At 42.8% G+C, this 18,110-nt stretch overlaps 1 protein-coding gene across 1 annotated transcript in view; it reads left to right on the top strand.

Moving 5' to 3' along the window:
- The window catches only part of LOC8036786 (prolyl 4-hydroxylase subunit alpha-1-like), a 58,976-nt gene extending 42,199 nt beyond the window's left edge, over positions 1–16,777 (top strand). The window contains exons 12-14 of the mRNA XM_040217740.1: positions 1,618–1,686; positions 12,980–13,076; positions 16,589–16,777. Coding sequence (XP_040073674.1) covers positions 1,618–1,686; positions 12,980–13,076; positions 16,589–16,677 — 255 coding nt within the window. The 3' untranslated portion in view covers positions 16,678–16,777. The remainder of the gene's footprint in view (positions 1–1,617; positions 1,687–12,979; positions 13,077–16,588) is intronic.
- The last annotated feature ends 1,333 nt before the right edge of the window (positions 16,778–18,110 follow it).

Here is an 18,110-nt window from a genome sequence, read left to right as displayed (position 1 = left end):
GCTATCTTTCAGCAAACGATTAAATTTATAGTCATTGCTTTCATGAATTTCAACCGCACAATATCCGAATTTTTAATCCTCCCCCGCACAAGTAATTAAATTTTAAACAAAGTTCAACTTCTTAGATTGTAACCGGAAAACGCACGACGTTTTCGTTGGCAGCAGCGCAAGCTCTGACGTAACATCATCCAATGAGAGCCAGGACAGCTCTTGACTTCTGTATCAGTAAAATATCTTCGTTCTTAGAAAGGCAGGATTTACGGTATTGAGGGAAGCTCAGTGCTTCGACAATGATCTTTGCTCGCACCATCAACCATGTTGATCAATACCGGGAATAATTCAACGCCCGTGCCTCAGACGTTACGATGCTTGATGTGACGTCACGGCACGACCAGCCATTCATTCTTATGAACTTTGGCGTGAAGTTTCGTATTCATGTTTATAATTCAGTGACCGAATATCGGGGCATAATTTAATGAAGTTAATATATCATCTGACTGTATTTAGGCCCTCTCTAGAAACTAGCGAAAAATCTCACTAACTTCAGGATATCACCGGACATGCCATTTAAAAGAACCCCTTATATCTTTCTTTTCTTCACAAAGAGCCCTTTTAGGGGATGCTTAGAAGACATTTTTTGGGTGAAAAATATGAACTAGCCGAAAAACCACTAACGCCGGGGTCACACTGCTCGCACATTGTACAAATCGCAGTCTGCAAACGCGAGTCACGGCAATATGCATGGATCGAATGCCGCGTGCCACGTTTTCTCATAGGGCTCGATCATTGCCAAGCGGCATTCGAAGCACGGATCTCGCGGTTACTCCCGTATGAATCTGCGTGCAGAGTGACGTTTGTATGAAGTATAAGCAGTGTGATCCAGGCCTACAAGTTTTTTTACGACCCGAATTTTTTTTTTAGAATCTACACATGAGTGCTGTGTCAAAGTTTTGCTGGTATTGGTACTCAATTGGTGCTTTAATTACTGATTATACACATGCCTTAGAAGAAGTCTGATTCAGTGTTCAGCAACATAAGCCGAGCGCTCCATGAGAAACACGAACAAATAATTTATGGTTTATTTTGGGGTAAAGGAAAACGGGGGAAGCCAGGAGAAGTGTGGGCCTCAGGTAAGGGGCAAGTCGCTACATGACAAATAATTCGAGTTGTTGTCTCCATAGGGTTTTTAGTTCTCAGGTTAGCCGACAGGGGTGCGACGATTAGAGATCCTCCTTTATTCGAGGAATTTGAATTGACATCACGCAAATACAGGTCGAAAATACCGTTCGGATACAAAAGACCAGAAAGGTAGGTATGAATCTTAAAGGTTTTCACTCTGAATGCCTTCGCCCGTGAAACCGGGGATTTAAATTCAGTGGCAAAAGCAGATCAGCAGCGGCACTTACTAAATCACGGCTGATCTCACAATATCTCACACCATTATTTTAACCTATCCAACGGAGTGCGAACATCTGCGCGTATTGGTTACATAGTGAACAGAACTGCGCACAGAGAAAAAAGGACAAGGACAAGGACAGAGAAAAGCGCCGTTCTCTTCACTATGTTGTCACTCCAATTCGCCCAGCTTACCACGATTCTGCAATTTATTTTTTACAGATGACTGACGTCGAGGAGGGCGGAGCCACAGTCTTCCCAAAGGTCGGAGTAAGACTAACACCCAGAAAGGTTAAACTGACATCTTTGTTTCACCGTGTCTTGCAACCAAAACACAAAATGCTCTAAAGTCACCGCTAGCTTTAAAGAAATCGCGTCAGTTGTTTTGTCGAAACTGTGACTCGCCAATAGCTCAGGACGAATTTGTGCGTTTTGTTCTGACCACATGAGCTCGTGGCGTAGACTGCTGCTCCCTTTGCTCTTGAACTGGTGCAGCGGAGGCGCGTTCCACAGAAAGCTTGTGGAGAGAGAAACAAATTAAAGACCAGGGGTGTCCATTTTAGGACATAGAGAAATGCCGCACTGTATAGGAGTGCCACTATGCACAATTTGTTTCATAAATGTAAAGATCTGGATGGTCATCCCATTGCCATCTGTTGGTTACGTATCACATTAACCAAAGTTGAGCATAGCCTCCGAGATGTTTCGCGCGCTGGCTGCGCTCCTCAGGCCGTTGCATTCGCAGGTAGGGATTGTCACTTCGGGGCCTTTGGCTGCGCTGGTCACCAACCAAATGTTACAAATAAATAGCCGAGAATAATCATCATCACCATTATTTTGAGTCAACGGAACTTACACTACATCTCACAAACATCTGTAGTGCAGAGAAAGGCAAGGGCAAGAGCGCGTGGCGTTTCAAAAATGCTTCCTGCGGACGAGTTCTCGTTCAAATAGAAGCATTCGGCTGAGCAAGGACCACGCGCCTGTGCCTTTGTCTTCACCGCAGACATTTGTGAGATGGAGTACAGGAGCAGAGCGAGTTGTGCTTCCCGCTTCTCGCCGCAAAACAAAGACCTTTGGCAAGAAAAAAGTTGATCGAGATTTGAAGGTTCATGTTTTCAAAGCGCAAAAGGTGGGGAACAAATCCCTGTTCACGTCAGTGAAGTTCCGAAAGCTGCTCTAATGCATGACGACATTAATAGTTCTATGCCTGTCCCGCCGGCCCAGACACTGTCCTGAGAAGACAAATATATATTCGCACTAAATCTTGCATTCTGAGGTATCGTCTAGCGAAACAGCGCAAACAATAGAACAGCGAATAATAATTCCGACTCAACAGAGGTCGACTTACCTGCCTCTATTCTGATGATAAGAAATATAAAAATTCCAACTTTTTGCCACGGGGTCACACCTGACAGCGTGCTCTGAGGCGATTCTATCTTAGTGTCTTGTTTGGTTATAAGCGCCGCATACGGAGATTTTGCTCGCTTTTTCTGTTGGGCAGTCGAGCGTTTGGAATGGCCGGAGCAGAGCGCTCGAAAACTCTGGGAGGCCATGGGGTCGGGTTTCGCCTTAAGAAAGCTAAAGCAAACACGTCGAGTACATTGAATGGCGGCAAGGAGTTCGTCGAGCGTCATACCATTGACAGATCGTTTCGTCAGCATGCGACGTTTTATCGAAAGGCTTGCCGCGGCTGCTTGCAAACAAGTATACTACTAATACAGTTCCGGGAGAACGAGTCAGCACCCTGGTACACCCGAGTGCGTAGAACGCTTTGTAACCGGAAAAAAAAAATATTGTATCGACGTGCCCGACGTCTAAACACCGATCCGGCTCGGTCCTGTATCTCGGAGACCTTTGCACTGCGCAAGTCAACTGTCGCGAAAGCTAAAACACAATTTTACCAGAGCGCGTTTGTTGCTACTCTTAAAAGTGTACCCTCAGGAATTTCGGAAAATAATAAATCACCATTATGGCAAACCGGTTTCTTTGATAAATGACAACGGAATCGATCTCCCTCATGATGACGCTGTTGAACATTTTTGTGATGCATCCTCGGCTGTGTTTAACAGTAGCGTCGCCACATCATTGCCAGATGCTGTAACCATGTCATTTTCACAAATGCATCAAATTCCTTTTGCGGAAGACGGCATTAGCAAGTTGATCATTACATTTAAGATACCATCATCACCAGAAGCTGACGACATAAACAGTAAACTACTAAAGAGTACTAAACCAGTGACAACTGTTTTTCTAACCTTTTTGTTCCAACAGACCTTAGATTATTGTGCTATTCTTGACGACTGCAAGGAAGATGAGGTCGTTCCGGTTCACAAAGGGGGCGATGCGCACTCCCATCTAAATTACCGACTCATATAATTCAGTTTTGTTTGTTGTAAATTCATGAAACATGTCATTCATTTCCAAGTTACTCAATTTCTAGAACAATATAATTTTTTTTCCTATTCAACATGGCTTCAGAAAGCATCCTTCCTGCGAAAAACAGCCTTCAACGTTTAGCCATGACATTCATAATTCCCTAGAAACCCCTCCTCAGGTTTATGCCATCGTTCTCGATTTTTCCAAAACTTTCGATCTTGTATCTCATAAACTTCTATTAAAAAAAACTGTCCGCCCTTTCGAATGGATATTATGCTTTAACATGGATTGAAAATGCCCCCTCCTATCGAACCCAGGATGTTCACTTAGAACACTGCCGTTCCCGAAGCGCACCTGTAAACACTGGCATACCACAGGAATCTGTTCTTTGACCCCTGCGTTTTCTTGCTTACATTAATATATCGCTCCCTTTCGCTACTCTCCAAGGTCCGCCTGTTTGCCAATGACTGCGTGATCTACAGACCCATAGATAACACAAGTGACCTATTTAATCCTCAGACATATCTTGGCGGAATTTAAGCATGGTGTTTAAACTGGCAAATGATCTTAAATATTTTCAAATCTAAATCCTTCTCATTTTTTTTAATTCACCAACATTGTCATGCTTTCTATTGTATTGGTAACCTCAGCTTATATTCCGTCTCGATTCGCAAATATATTTTCTTTCACTTCAAACTCGACCTTTTCTGGAAACCTATACTAACGTCATCAATCCCGATTAAAACGCACTCTTGGTTTTCTATGTCGTGATCTTAGTCCCGCGTCCTCATTTGTCAAACGCCTCGCATACGTCACGTTTGTACGTATTAGAATATGCATAATGAGTGTGGGACCCTCATTTTAAATAACTTGAATCTCATATAAAATCCCTTCAGAATTGTGCAGCTCGCTTTATAATGTTTCAGTGCTCCAGATTTGCTTCCGTCACTGAACCTAAACAAAACTTATCTTTGACTCATTTATGGTCATGCAGCCGTAGTGCTAAACTCTGTCTTTTTCACAGGTTTTATTACGATGGCCACCCACATAGCTAATTTATATTGGACACCTCATTACATATCCGATTATGTTGATACACCTGCAAAGTTGCCGTAGTTTTTACCCGACATAAAGCATTCTTTAAATCAGTTTTCTCCGGAGACATCAGTGGACTGGAACGGGGCCTGCACGAATTCTGGAAACCTACTTCCTTCTGTAATACCCTGACTCCAGGGCTCTGAAGTTATTTAAACAAATAAATAAATCCAACCAAACAATTAATCAATCAATCAATCAATCAATCAATCAATAGGCAATTAATCAAAGCGTAAAATGTACTTAGGTGTTTTCATCCAATCAGGCTTTGTTCTGGGGCCGATATTTTGATTTTTACAAAAATATATAAATTTTGGCTCAATTCTTGCAATGACAGAACGCAAACGGCAAGCTTGGCGGATTTTTTCTTCTGTTTACAAGTTATTTACCAGTGAAGCGGCCGAAGCCAGTTGTGACGTTTGTTCCACTTTTCTTTATAATGGATGCTTCACAGCTCGCTTTTTTTTCCACTTCTCAAGCAGTTGCAGTAGGGCTCTTCTGTGACAATTTAAAAATAGACTTTATTACTCAAAATGCGACAAAAATATTTACTTTTCAGCAATAAAACAAACTGTCTGATAATCTCCTGCCTATGATTTTCGGCAAAGTTTTGCAAGTTCTTAAGTCCGGCCGATTTAATACAGTTTAATTACCTTTATATTGACACGCTCGTCGGCGAGCGACCGCGTGCGTGGCCGAGTGGTTACAGTGCTTGACTGTCGCGCGGAAAGTCTGGGTTCGATTCCAGTCAGTGGAATGCTCTTTTATTTGTTCTTTCAACATTGCGTTCTCGTGTGTTTGAGAACATTCTCGTATGATAGAGTTCCGAATGTTCCAGTCGCCGAACAATCTAGGTCGATTGTTCCAGAACCCAACACGCGTACATAAGGGACTCCGCGTGCTGATTTGCAGTCGTTTTTTGCCCCAACATTCGACTCTGCTGCTACGCCGACTTCGACGCCCGCGACGCTCTGTTTTTATATTTTGTACCCTTTTATTTTTGGTACAAGTTCGCCACATTAAACGTTTATTTCTTCCTGTCTATTTATTGTTTTTGGTCACCACCCGTCACAATATCGCCTAAACGCTTAAATGTGTTTTTTGTGTATAATTTCGATGTTTTATGTACTAAATAAAATTTGTTATATGCATTTGGTTCATTTTTTAACAATAACAAGGTAATTATCGTGCATCTAACATTAAAAATAAATAAAATATTCAGCATTTTGTGTACTTAACTGGAAATAAACTTGAATCGAGTAAATGTGCGCGAGAAAACGGCAAGGTTTGTTGAGGAGTAAAATAACTCTTCTTATTGAGTACTATTTCCGGTACTTCAAACCTTACGTGTTAGTATTAATTTGAACTAATTATCAATATCAATGCCCCAATATTGTTCAGAATATCACCTATGCGAGGGCGCTGTCAAAACGCACTACTGATCAGTTTCAAGTTTTATTTACAGTAATACACACAAAATACTATATTCTGTATTCATAGTTTTTAAAAGAACACATTAATACGTTGTTACTAATAAAAGACGAGGTAAATCACAAAATATATGTTAGAAAATATGTTTAAAAGTTTGTTTTAATATATTTGCTCATTGAAATACACTTCTTGTTCTCCAAAATATTGAGTAATTTTCACAGCAAAAATGAACTACGCGTCACTAAACATTTATTCTTCGCCTAAATGTAGCCCTGTCGGTCCGAGCCGCATACCAAAGTTTCATAAATAACCATATACCATCTTCAAAAATTAATGATTGTTTTTTTTTATTTTAATGGAAAATGGGGTTTATTTTCGCCCGTTTTTCGTATCTGGCGCAACACTGCTCCGTGTATTCGATATCGGTGTCGGCCGCCAATTTTCCCATTAATAACTTCAGAAAATTCCGTAGAACTATTGAATAAAGTAACAGTTAGTGCTGAAACTTTGGCATCATAGTTCGAACCGCTATCGCTTCATTTGGGCGGGAATTGAGCGCTCGGGATTTCGTAGTTTAGTTTTAGGGTGAAAAATAGCCTGCACATGTTTTGGCGGAACCCCTGTGCACTTTGTACATATATCTTTGTATTTATATGCACTAAAACGGCGAGGTTTTAGCTTTTTGGTGATATCAAGGTTCTTAAACTATACCTTATTTAGGTCACATGTAAGGACTTGCCAAAGTTCGCGAAACGCCATTGAAAAAAGAAAGTTTGAGTTTGTTTCCCAAATTATCCTAAAATACTTTTTTTAATTTATTAAGCATTATAAAATCTATTTTATGGCGCTTGTATATAAGTGCAAAAAGAGCGAGTGGCCAAACATGCCATCTCCAACAGGTGGAAAAGACATCAATTTTAGCCTTGGCCGCTTCAATTATCAAAAAAATTGTGTTCTTTTTCGCACAATTTGCTAGCTTTTGTCTTGAGCAGTCTTTTCTGCATCTAAATTATACCGTGCATGCATGGCCATGTCATCCCAGAAGACACTAGATCGGCCAAGTCACATCAGAACACACTTGACAGGGTCACACCAATACACCGGAACACGCCAAGATACCGGAACACAAGACAACAGAACACGCCAAAACACCAGAACACGCCAAAACACCAGAACACGCCATGACACCAAAACATTCCAAGACACGTGTCTGAATTTCCGCACTGGTGTAAACGTCAGAAACACAGCAGACTCGGGCTGGTGGATTTTTCAATAGGGAATATATTAAAATTGCTTTTTTGTGTTTAAGAAAATATTTATCGCGGTAATTTCTTTTGTTTACGTACATTAAACGCAAAATTTGACCAAAGGGCCACGGTATGCAAACGAGCATACATCTAAGTTTGGCTGCCAGAAGTTCAGATACCTTGTATTGAAACTCAACGGCGGTGAATTTCTACAACGTAACATTGTTTGCCTACTTTTGGCATTTTTATTCATTTTCACGCAAGGCTCACAACAAACGTTGAGCATCGATTTTAATCACATTTGGCAAGCATTTTGAGGATATCCCTAATAATAACTGTTACAAGTTCCAGACGTAAAAACAAAGCAGTTGTCTTTGAAATTTATCTGAAATTTACTCACAAGAAACTTATCTTTGCAAGAAATATATGGCTCTCAATATAAGACGAAAATGAGGAAAGGGCTACGATATGCAAAGCAAGCATGTTTTATCTCCACCTGTTAAAAACGTAACTAATTCGGTCCGCCATTCAACTCAGCCAATTTGCACTAGCCCACCATGTACGGCATGAGCGAAATATTTTACATGCTCCCCGCGAGCTTACCTTCAAATATACTCATCTATCTTTATATCAAAAAGAAGACAATTTCCTATTCTGTATAATCGCTTTTAATAAATATTTTTAGAAAGCAACCAAGCGTGATAATCGCAGTTCAAACACCTACTTACATCGTAATTTGTTTTATGGCCGCCGTGGCGGCTCAGTTTGAAAGTGGCACTGAAGTGAAAAAAAAGAGAAAGCATTAGTTTTAAAAGGAATAACTGGGACACGTTTTATATTTTCATATTTTATAACGAAAGAAAAAATTTTGCAATATTTACGCTGTTAGATTTTTTGGGTGGAGGTCATCGCCCGTTTTAAGCCATGCCCGCAGATCAGTGGCCCCAGCCATTACTACTGGATTGGCTTGGCTGTTCGGCAGAACAAGCTCGGAAGCCTATTGTCTCTATTTTTCGGACGTTCCGTGCGTTGAGTCTGAAAGTGTGACCCCACCTGCTGGTCGTGCGAGCAGACGCTCGGCAACCTCCGGCATCGTCTGCTATTCCACACCACTGTTCATTGTCGTCTGCAAAGCCCAGACGCGGACATAAAAGCTGCGCGACGTCGTCTGTTTTCGCCTTCGGTCGTCTGCTATTCCACTCCAGTCTAAAATCTTATGCAACGCTTGCAAAACGTGACAATAAAAGCGGAGTTCTAGCGCTCCATCATGCACGAGCCACTGTTCAAAACAAGCATCTGCCAGCGCCTGTCGATGTGCGTTAAAGGCGACCAAGAGGACTAAAAGTGTATCCGTGAAGTGAATATCTACTCCTTCCAGCTTTTCGGGTCTATTTATTTTTTCACGTGGCATCCGCGAGCAAGGAGGGGGAGCGTCATGACGCACAGCTAAAACGTGAATCTAAAAATATTCGCATTGGCAGGCCAGGTGCACTGCAAAATTTGAGAGCTACTTTCCTTTCGAAAGGAAATAACAGGAACGAACCTTCACAAACTAGATGCGAGCTGAGCGCACGATTGCCTGCAGCCAAATCGCTCGGACCCCGTTAAGGTTGGGCCGTCTTTACGGGAACTAATATCTTTAATCAGCATGAACGCGCGCTAAGGAACAAATCAAGCTAGATCAACAACAGAGTTTAAGTAGAACGCTAGGCTTAGACCAGTCCCTCTACCGCATGGTACGAACCCAGGCAGCGCTTCCGAAAGCGTTTACCTGCAGCAGTTGTTTGCTGCAAGCTAGATCCAATGAAGAGATCTTGGTCTAAACACCTAGGGAAAAACCCAAAACGACTCGCACTAAAAAAAAAAGAATAATAATGGAGCTTGAGGAGCTGCTCTCGTTGATCACTCCGCGGACGCCGGCTACCATGTTTGTTATTGTTTGAAACCGAAGCGTAAGACAATCTAGAGATATTTTTGAAAACATTAATGACTATCTAAATTATTGGTTTCTCAAACATAAAAATATTGTCGGTTACAATACACTTACGGCACGGAGATACAATTTTACAACCAACATTTTAGACCTCATCTTTCCTACCAATGAGAGCGAAGAAAAGGTGTTTAGATTTTGTAAGCACCGGGCGTGGCCTAGAACGGGGCTGCCCCTCACCCCGAACATTGGATCTAACGGCGTAAATACTGCCATAAAAACTTCTAGTACCAGACATTACACAAAGTATAGAGCCCTCTATTTTTTTTCGCTTCAATATTTTTTTAAGGTGGAGGTCCCACAACCCAAACCCTACTACCGGCGGCAGCTTTGCTAACGCTCCTGTTTGCGATGTAAATGTTGTGTCGTAATTTGTTCTTTCTGAAAATAAATGGTCAATTCATCATTAGTTTCTTAGTGTAAAATGGACCATGCAATTCCCAAAACTTTGAGCACAAAAAAAATGCAATTTTTTTTTTTTTAAGATTTACGCATTCCAAGTTTTGAGACTTGTAATGCATCTCATTTCCGTTTTCATTTTTCGAAAAGATAAAGGACTCGTGTGTTGCTGTATTTACGTTTTTGACTTAATTGGTAGACTAGTATTCGTTTAGATATTTATTCAGAAAGTGCGCTTTCTCTACGATTTTGAAGTGTCGTAATTAATTTTCTCATCATGACACACCAACGGCTTTTAAGAACATGCCCCTGGTAAACATAGAAAATGAACATTTAAAAAAATGTATTGATATATTAGAAGTGTAACGTCTGCAGTTTCTTTCTTTTTTTTTTGTAAGCACCACTTTAATATGATAAATTTTCAAAAAGCTCCCTCCGCGCGTTCTTGCGTCTTCAAATATCATTCTATCACCTGATCTAATTTTTTTTAAAGTGTAGATTAGTGGAACTAGGCTTGCTTTTGTAGGGCTGGTTTGGTTTTATTCATATTAAGGTTTGATAAAAAAATACTTAAATCATGGGATTATTATGAAGCTCGAATCTGTAGGTAAGGAACCAGTTTCAGAAAAGTGGACGGCTATTTTAACAACAAGTTCTTAATTTTAGTATATCATGTTCTAATTAAAATCACTTTTCTTGATTTTAATTTTATTAAAGCGGGCAAAATGTCCTAAATTTCAAGAAAGGAATTATGCTGTAGCAGACGACGCGAACTTGTGCATTTCTAGAAATGTGGCTAAAATCGAGGTTGAGACGTTCAAGAAAAGCGTCGCTGATTCTGTCCCTGACGCCGAGGATTCTTGCCTCAAATATCTTCTCGCGCTGCCTCCTCGTTCTTGAAGCAAATCACAGTTAATCTTGCGAGAAAAACAAAAATGAAAAGTGTGAATCACGTCAGAAGGGTCACCAGCGAGTTCTCTAAAACATAAATTGCGTATAAATAAGCTACGCAATGCTGCCCACCCTGTGTCAACCCCACAAAACGTGCCAAAAATAGGCCTCACGTAAGAACTTGCAAAACTTGACCGTATAGCACCAACGGGTTAAACATTTTGTTCGATTATTTCAAAATACAAGATTTTTTTATTTTTTTATTTTTCATAATGAAATTTATTTTGAATGTGTTGGAGAAGAGTCCTAGTGTATTTGCTTGGGAAGTGAGAAAATAGCGAGCGGTCATATTTGCGATCCCCGACAGGTGAATGAAATTTCAGTTCTGGCATCGGCCGCTTCAATGGTAAATGACATGGAAACAATAAACTACACCAAGCTTGCCGTTTGCGTCTTTTATTATTTTAAGAATAGACCATAAATTATGTATTTTTCTAAAAATTTTAAATATCGACCCCAGACTGTTCGAACTGAGATAAAAAACAAATCCAGATAGTTTTTGCACTTAGATAGCAATATGTTACGCACGCCCAAAGGCGCAGCGATGTACCAAGTATAGTTAACCGAGATATGGGAACAATGTATTCAAACTATACCTAACTTAGTCGGCACCTCAAGCAGTACAGTTGTCTGTAGGTGAAGCTTTTATCTAGGCACTTTCATATATCCAATATGCAGCGCCTTCCTCCGAAACAGTATTTTAAATCAAAATCTTGAGAGGAAAAAAAAGGACGACACAACAAAGTTTTTCGTTTCTTCTCCAGTTTCGGGGTTTTGTCTTCAAATATGCTCAACCATCCCCCGCTAGTTTGAGCACTATCTCTTCGCTTATTGAATCATTATTTTGTAACATCCAGTCGCCTTTCAATTGTTGTCGTATTGATCAGATAAGGCAATCCCCAAACGTCGCTACTTGTCCAGCGGACGTCCTTGTCAACCTGTGTCTTGAAAGAAAGGGCCTGCTGAAAATTTATACGGAGCAATTGTTTATTTTTTTTTAATTCACGAAACATTAACAAGTCAAGCCGCAAGATCGTCTTCTCACTTCGCAGCGTCTTGCACAAATGCATATAGAAATTACTGCACCACGGATCAGAAACCCATAACAGAGAATAAAAGCCACACAGCTTGGCATCCCCCGATGAATCAGCTGGCTGGGCTAGCTTGTTTTACTTAGCTGCCGAGCAACTGGGCAGCGCTGGCACCGTGTGGTGTAGACGAGAGCACGCGGTGAACGTGCAACGTGCACAGGGTTCTAGCCGGAACCGGAACATCGGTACCACGAGCCCTGCCACAGACCGGTGTCGCCATCTAGGGGTAAAATCGGGTTTTCACACTGATTAAACATCATACAAAGGACAGACTACATACAGATTCGAACTCGAGCCACCGCGACATCATTGCTTCGAATGCCGCATGGCAATGATCCCGAGGAGAAACTTGGCACACGGTATTCGAACCACGGACACTGCGGTGACACGTGTTTTTATTATGATAATGCAATTCATGCAAAGGTGGAAGCGAGCTGGACAAGAATGACGAAAATAAGCCCTGGACAAGGTCTTATTTGTGTTTGTCCTTCGTCACCCTTGTTCCCCTTCTCCGCGGATTATTTTTGTCATTCGTGCCTCTTGTGTAACGTATGAGCAGTGTGACCCCGGCATAAAAAAAGCGAGACACGGCGTATATCTTATCATCACTCGGCAAACAATAAGATTGCGGTTTCGGCCGACAAGAGCACCAAAATACACCGAAGCTCACGCCGCCAGCGCGAGCTTCCACACTTTCGACAATCTTCGAGAACGCACGCCCAGCCAAAGCACGGTGGAAGACATGAAGCACGTGTTGGAGGCTGAACGTTCAATTGACTCCCGTCATTCTTACTCCATCAGTGACTATAGGAATAAGACGCAATGAAGTAAAATAATGCACTTCGAGAAAAGAAAAAAAAAGAGGTCGTACATATCTTTGTTTCCACGCTATATATAAAGTCCTTGCTCGTTTAAAAAAATGTCATATTGTCGGCTGTGCATGCTGAACCATTTCCGGCCGCTGTATAGCATTGGTCCTAACAGAAAACTTCGTTGTGCAGGGCGATGCTGCGTTCTGGTGGAACCTTAAGTCGAGTGGGGAAGGAGACAAGCTCACGCAGCACGCCGGCTGCCCCGTCCTTTACGGATCCAAGTGGAGTGAGTTTGTAGAAGTCACTCATACAGAAACTCAACTCTGTTACGCCACGCCGCGGTGGTGGCGCTTCCAGACCAAAAAAAAACGCAGTCTGAGTTGTGACATTAAGCAATGCAAAATGTCACGCTTGCATTGCTTAGTGCCACAACTCAGAATGCGTTTTTAAGTCTAAACATGTGTTTCGGCATCGTCATTCGACTGAGGTGCCTCCGTAAGTTACGCTGATTGGCTCTCCGAGTGTTGTGTGTGAAAGTAGACGCAAAGACGTTTTGCGAGACAGTTACTCGGAAACAAAGTTCATTGAATCTAGCTTGGGAAAGGCTTTCTTGCTCCATTCACGGCTCCAAACACGCGAATAGAGTCTCTACAAAAGCCACAGTTAGAGTATCGGCACTCGATTCCCCGACATTTTGTTTTGTGGGCGCCGCCATTGTTGTGCTTAGTGGAACGTGGGTACCGGAGACCCTTTTCATTAGTACGCGCCATCGCCTGCGGCCCATTAATCGATCAAGTATTCCGAGCATTAAATGGACACGAGCGCCGCGTTTGCGTTCGGCGAGAACTCAGAGCCAATCAGGCGCTTCCTTCCCAAGCAAGGGCGAGCGTCAATGTTGCTCGATGAGTCTTAAAAAAAGGGGTTCTCATTGAACCTTTTTTAAAGTTCACACCACTTATTCGGCATCAGTTACGCTGTCAGGAAACTTCGACGTTGTTTGCTTCGCACTCTCGCAGACTGTATTAACAGTTATGGAGGGCGGCAAAGTATTTCCTTTATATTTCAGAGAAAACAAAATCTTCAGATAACTGATAACATTGATTTTAAGCACTAAGATGGCTGAAGTGTAATTACTCTAATGCGTGGATTGTTAGTGACGCGATTGGAGGACCTCGTCGTGGCTTCCGAGATTGTAGGTGCGCAAAGCGTTTGCTAGGTAGATCCCTTCAGGTTTCGATTTCTGTTTTTAAATTCATGCTATAACAGTGCATCTCTCTACGCCGTATTATTGAGGAAGTGGGGGAGTTCCTTTGGCCACCACTGGGTTCGCTTATGTTTGAGACGAGTTTATAAACAACCATAACAAGCGATTGAGAACTGCACCGTCACATACACAAACAAAGCTAGAATATAACTATAAATAACTTAAAGGGGCACTCAAGTGGTTTTTGAGTTCGTGTTTTGATAATGACAACTGAATCTAGACCGCCCTAAGTATCCCTAAAAACCAAAAAATATAGTCATACAGTGATTATTTCTTTAATAAAAATGTAATTGAAGGCCGCCAAACCTCGGACCCATCCGAAAACGAAACCACTCTCATTGGTCACCGCTCGCATATCAAAACGATCTGGGGCCAACGGCGTTGGACGACGTTCCGTCGCGCAGTGATTGCGAGGTAGCGGCACCGCCGCACCGGCCGAACGTTTTTGTGATTCGAGCTTCGATCATGGCGGAGTTCTCTACGCTCGAGGACCTGACGCCGTTAGAAATTGAAATTCTTCGGCAGACAGCCGACCTGGGGATGATTTCCTATGACGTCACTCCGGCGAGCGATGTGGCCGATAGCAGTGCTTTAGAGTCGGGTTCGGGTTCCGAGGACGACGAAACGCAGACCTTTTCGGGTTTCTTCGATTTGCGGTTGGGGCAAGTCGTAACCAAACCAACGTTGGGCATCGCAGCATAACCTCTGGTACGTGATGTCCAACGATGTCGCCACGTTGACTTTCGCCTCGGGAGGACGGCAGGCTGGTTCAGACATGTGCAACGAGCGCGTTACCTACGACTGCGTCCGTTGCAACCGGGGAGACCGGAACGACCGCTCTGCACCGCGCGTACACACACCTGCAACCACTGCAACAAGCGCAGCGGGTCGTCAGCACGGCGACCGCTTCTACGCCGCCGTCAGCTGTTTCAGCGACACCTCTAAAAAGGGGACGCACTGCCACTCAATGCCGTAACAGAATATAGACAGACAGTTTTCTATAGCCTGAAGCTTTATTATTATTTTTCTCATGATAGGCTTGCAGGGTACAGTGGATGAAAAAAAGAAAAGAAAAAGAATCAGAAAAACGCCGTCTTGGACGATCACAACTCTAATACACGACTTTGCCGATAATACAAATATCGCCACACGCCTTTTCTACGATTATAAAAGACGATGTAATCTTAGCAGCAGCGATGTAGCAACGTAGAAATATGATTTCGTGATCAGATAAAGTCTTATAGACGTTGCGAGCGTTCAGGATTGCTAACACTAATCACTTTTCTCCGGTGATGAAAACGCGTGAAAATTCGCATCCTTTATACGGTACGCGCCAGTAATATACGGTACGCGCCAGTAATACTTTGAACTTGAGCACACGTATGAAACGCGCTAAAGAAGAAATGGGCGATGTTCGAGGAAACAAATGCTTAGAAAGCACCACTGTAGTCAAAGTAAACAAACACGACGGTACGGGCGTTTCTGCTGTCTTGAGAGTGCCACCACGACATCGCCGCACGAGTAGGTGGATCTTCCATTCTAGTACGTGCTGGCTTATCATAGCGACACACGACGAAAATTCACAGTCAAGGATAGCGCTTTTACGCGGAACGATAAGCTTTCACGACGCCGTCCACGTCGACGATCACCACCGACGCCATGTTTGCAGTTCATGATACGTGCACTTCCGCGCATCCCGAGGAACGGGAAATTTACCCCCCGCGGAGGAACGCAAGGAGAAAACGTAGTCCCTTGTTTGTGAAACGATAATTGCAGTATCGCGTATTTTAAACTAGAACTATTTTACGTCTGGTAAAACTCTCATGCACAACACATCCAAATGAACTGAAAATTGTTTCTTTAGCGAAAGTTTACAAAGGCCGCCAAAATTTTCAAACATACGATAATTTCATTGGTCGGCGCAGGAACAGAAAAGAGTCCGCACATATTTTATTCCTGCGTGATTAATAGGCGGTTCTGCCTTCTAAAACTGAACATACTCATTCACTGACAGTTTCTTAACGCCATCGCACCAAAAAGTATCTTCCCCAAAAACCAATTGAGTGCCCCTTTAATTTTAATTGATTGGAGTACAAAGTACGATTAGAGTATGGTCGCCTGTGTCTAAGAACGCACTAAAAAGTGACAGTAACATTGTCAGCGACAACTTCATAGTCTCGAGTCTTAACCATGGATATTTTTGATGGTTTCGTTGTATTCATCTTCTTTGTTTATGTACCATTTACGGGGTTGCGTAGCGTCTACAGCCGTCAACAACTTAATGAACGTAGGGCGTGACGATGTGTCCAGCATCTCAATATCGCTCTGCAGCCAACTAGATTGCGGCATCTTCCGATAACAAACCTGAAAAAAAAACGAAGCAAGAAGCGTAATTACAGTATGCCACGTCCGCCATTTTTTAAGTTATCAGCGTATATCGTCAGCTTTCCACGAATTGAACGAGAGTGCAAACGCGACTCTTTCCTCGGAGCGTGTTCACCGTTTTGTAAAGTTGCCGTTCCTTTGTCGTGCAGTCGCCAACAAGTGGTTCCGTTTCTACAGCAACGTGTTCCGGCTGCCCTGCTGCACAGACCGGAATGCCTCCCTGGCACCCCTTGTCTGATGAGCTTTTAAAGGCCTCGCGCCTGTCCCTACAATGTGGACCTACTTCAGCATTCGGCGTTATACCTGGACTCTTTATCAGCCACAAAGATATTTGGAGAATCGCCGCTTGCAATAAAATTTGCTTTAGTCCCATCATTCATCGGTGATGATGTTAAATATACGAGAAAGTGATTTTATACATGAGCTTGTGTTCTGTGTATGTCCAGAGAGCGGGGAATTAGTCAGCCCGATGGGCGTATGAAGCCACAGTTGTGGTAAACAAATTTAGCCGGTGCAGTTAAGACTTCTAGCCAGGGCCAGTTTGCTGGTGACCCTATTTTACGGTGGTTAAAACAGCTGAAGAAAAATTTTAAGTCGCGTGACCTCACATTTCCCAGGGACGACAAACGAAAGACACAGTGGTCACCAAACGTACCCGGTACTTACAAACAGTGTCGTATTCCTTGGGAGCGCAATCCTGGTGGCTGCCGAATAAATGCTTCATGACGTAGCGCTCAATGGAGCAGCCCGAGCAGTGGAGGTTGCTCGCTACACAATGGACGCCGCTGCAATTTTGCCGGTGGATCAATTTATACTTATCTCCACGTTTTCGCGCCAAAAATGGATAGGTGGTTGTCGAGACAGTCTAGGATGGAATGACGCAGCCAGTATAAGCACCCGATTCTCCTTCTCAATGAGGCGAAAAGTGTAGGTTGCCTCGCTGGCACATTTGCTCTGTTGATCTACGGTCAAGCAGCGATTTCGGCATTGAGCGAGCGGCCTTCCGGAGTAGAACGTCATGGAACAGTTTTTCGGCTTCCGCCAGCTAGGATAGCGCTCGCTTGAGTTTAAGACTCCGTTCTAGTGTTGCGGATAAGTTTGCAGAGCACTGTGTCTGGCGTCTGAGGCAAATGGCGGCCGCAAGCACGTCTTGTGTGCGAATATTCAATTACGATTTAGCACATAGAAAGAAGCAAAAAGGACCGAAAGGTAACATAAATTGACAGCATACTTTTGCATGAAGAGCAGCATGCAACGTGATTGCTGGGGAAGGTTGTTTTAGGCGAGATTTAAAGAATTGGGCCACGATCACACGACGTGATACTTTTAAACAGCGACAGAAAGCTTGTGATGTTTTTTTCCAGCCAAATTTAGCGTGGAAACTAAATTTGTGCAGAGGTCACCTGACGTACATTTTTCCGCTAAATTTGGTGGGGAACCTGTATTTGTTAGTAGGGCCCGTGACGTGAGGACATGTAACATCAATTTGCCCGTCAAACTTTGCGCGGAAAGTGAATTGGTGCAACTCTTAGGTGACGTAAAACTATCCCCTTAATTTAGCGGGGAACTTGTATTTATCTGTAGTACGCGTGACTTCAGATCACGTGGCGTCAATGTTTCATTAAATTCAGCGGGTAAACTGAATTGGTGCATAAATCAGTTGACCTAAAT

The sequence above is a fragment of the Ixodes scapularis genome, unplaced genomic scaffold (assembly GCF_016920785.2).
Source record: "Ixodes scapularis isolate PalLabHiFi unplaced genomic scaffold, ASM1692078v2 PGA_scaffold8__174_contigs__length_109621045, whole genome shotgun sequence".
Lineage (NCBI taxonomy): Eukaryota > Metazoa > Arthropoda > Arachnida > Ixodida > Ixodidae > Ixodes > Ixodes scapularis.
This window is presented reverse-complemented; position numbering and strand designations above follow the sequence as displayed.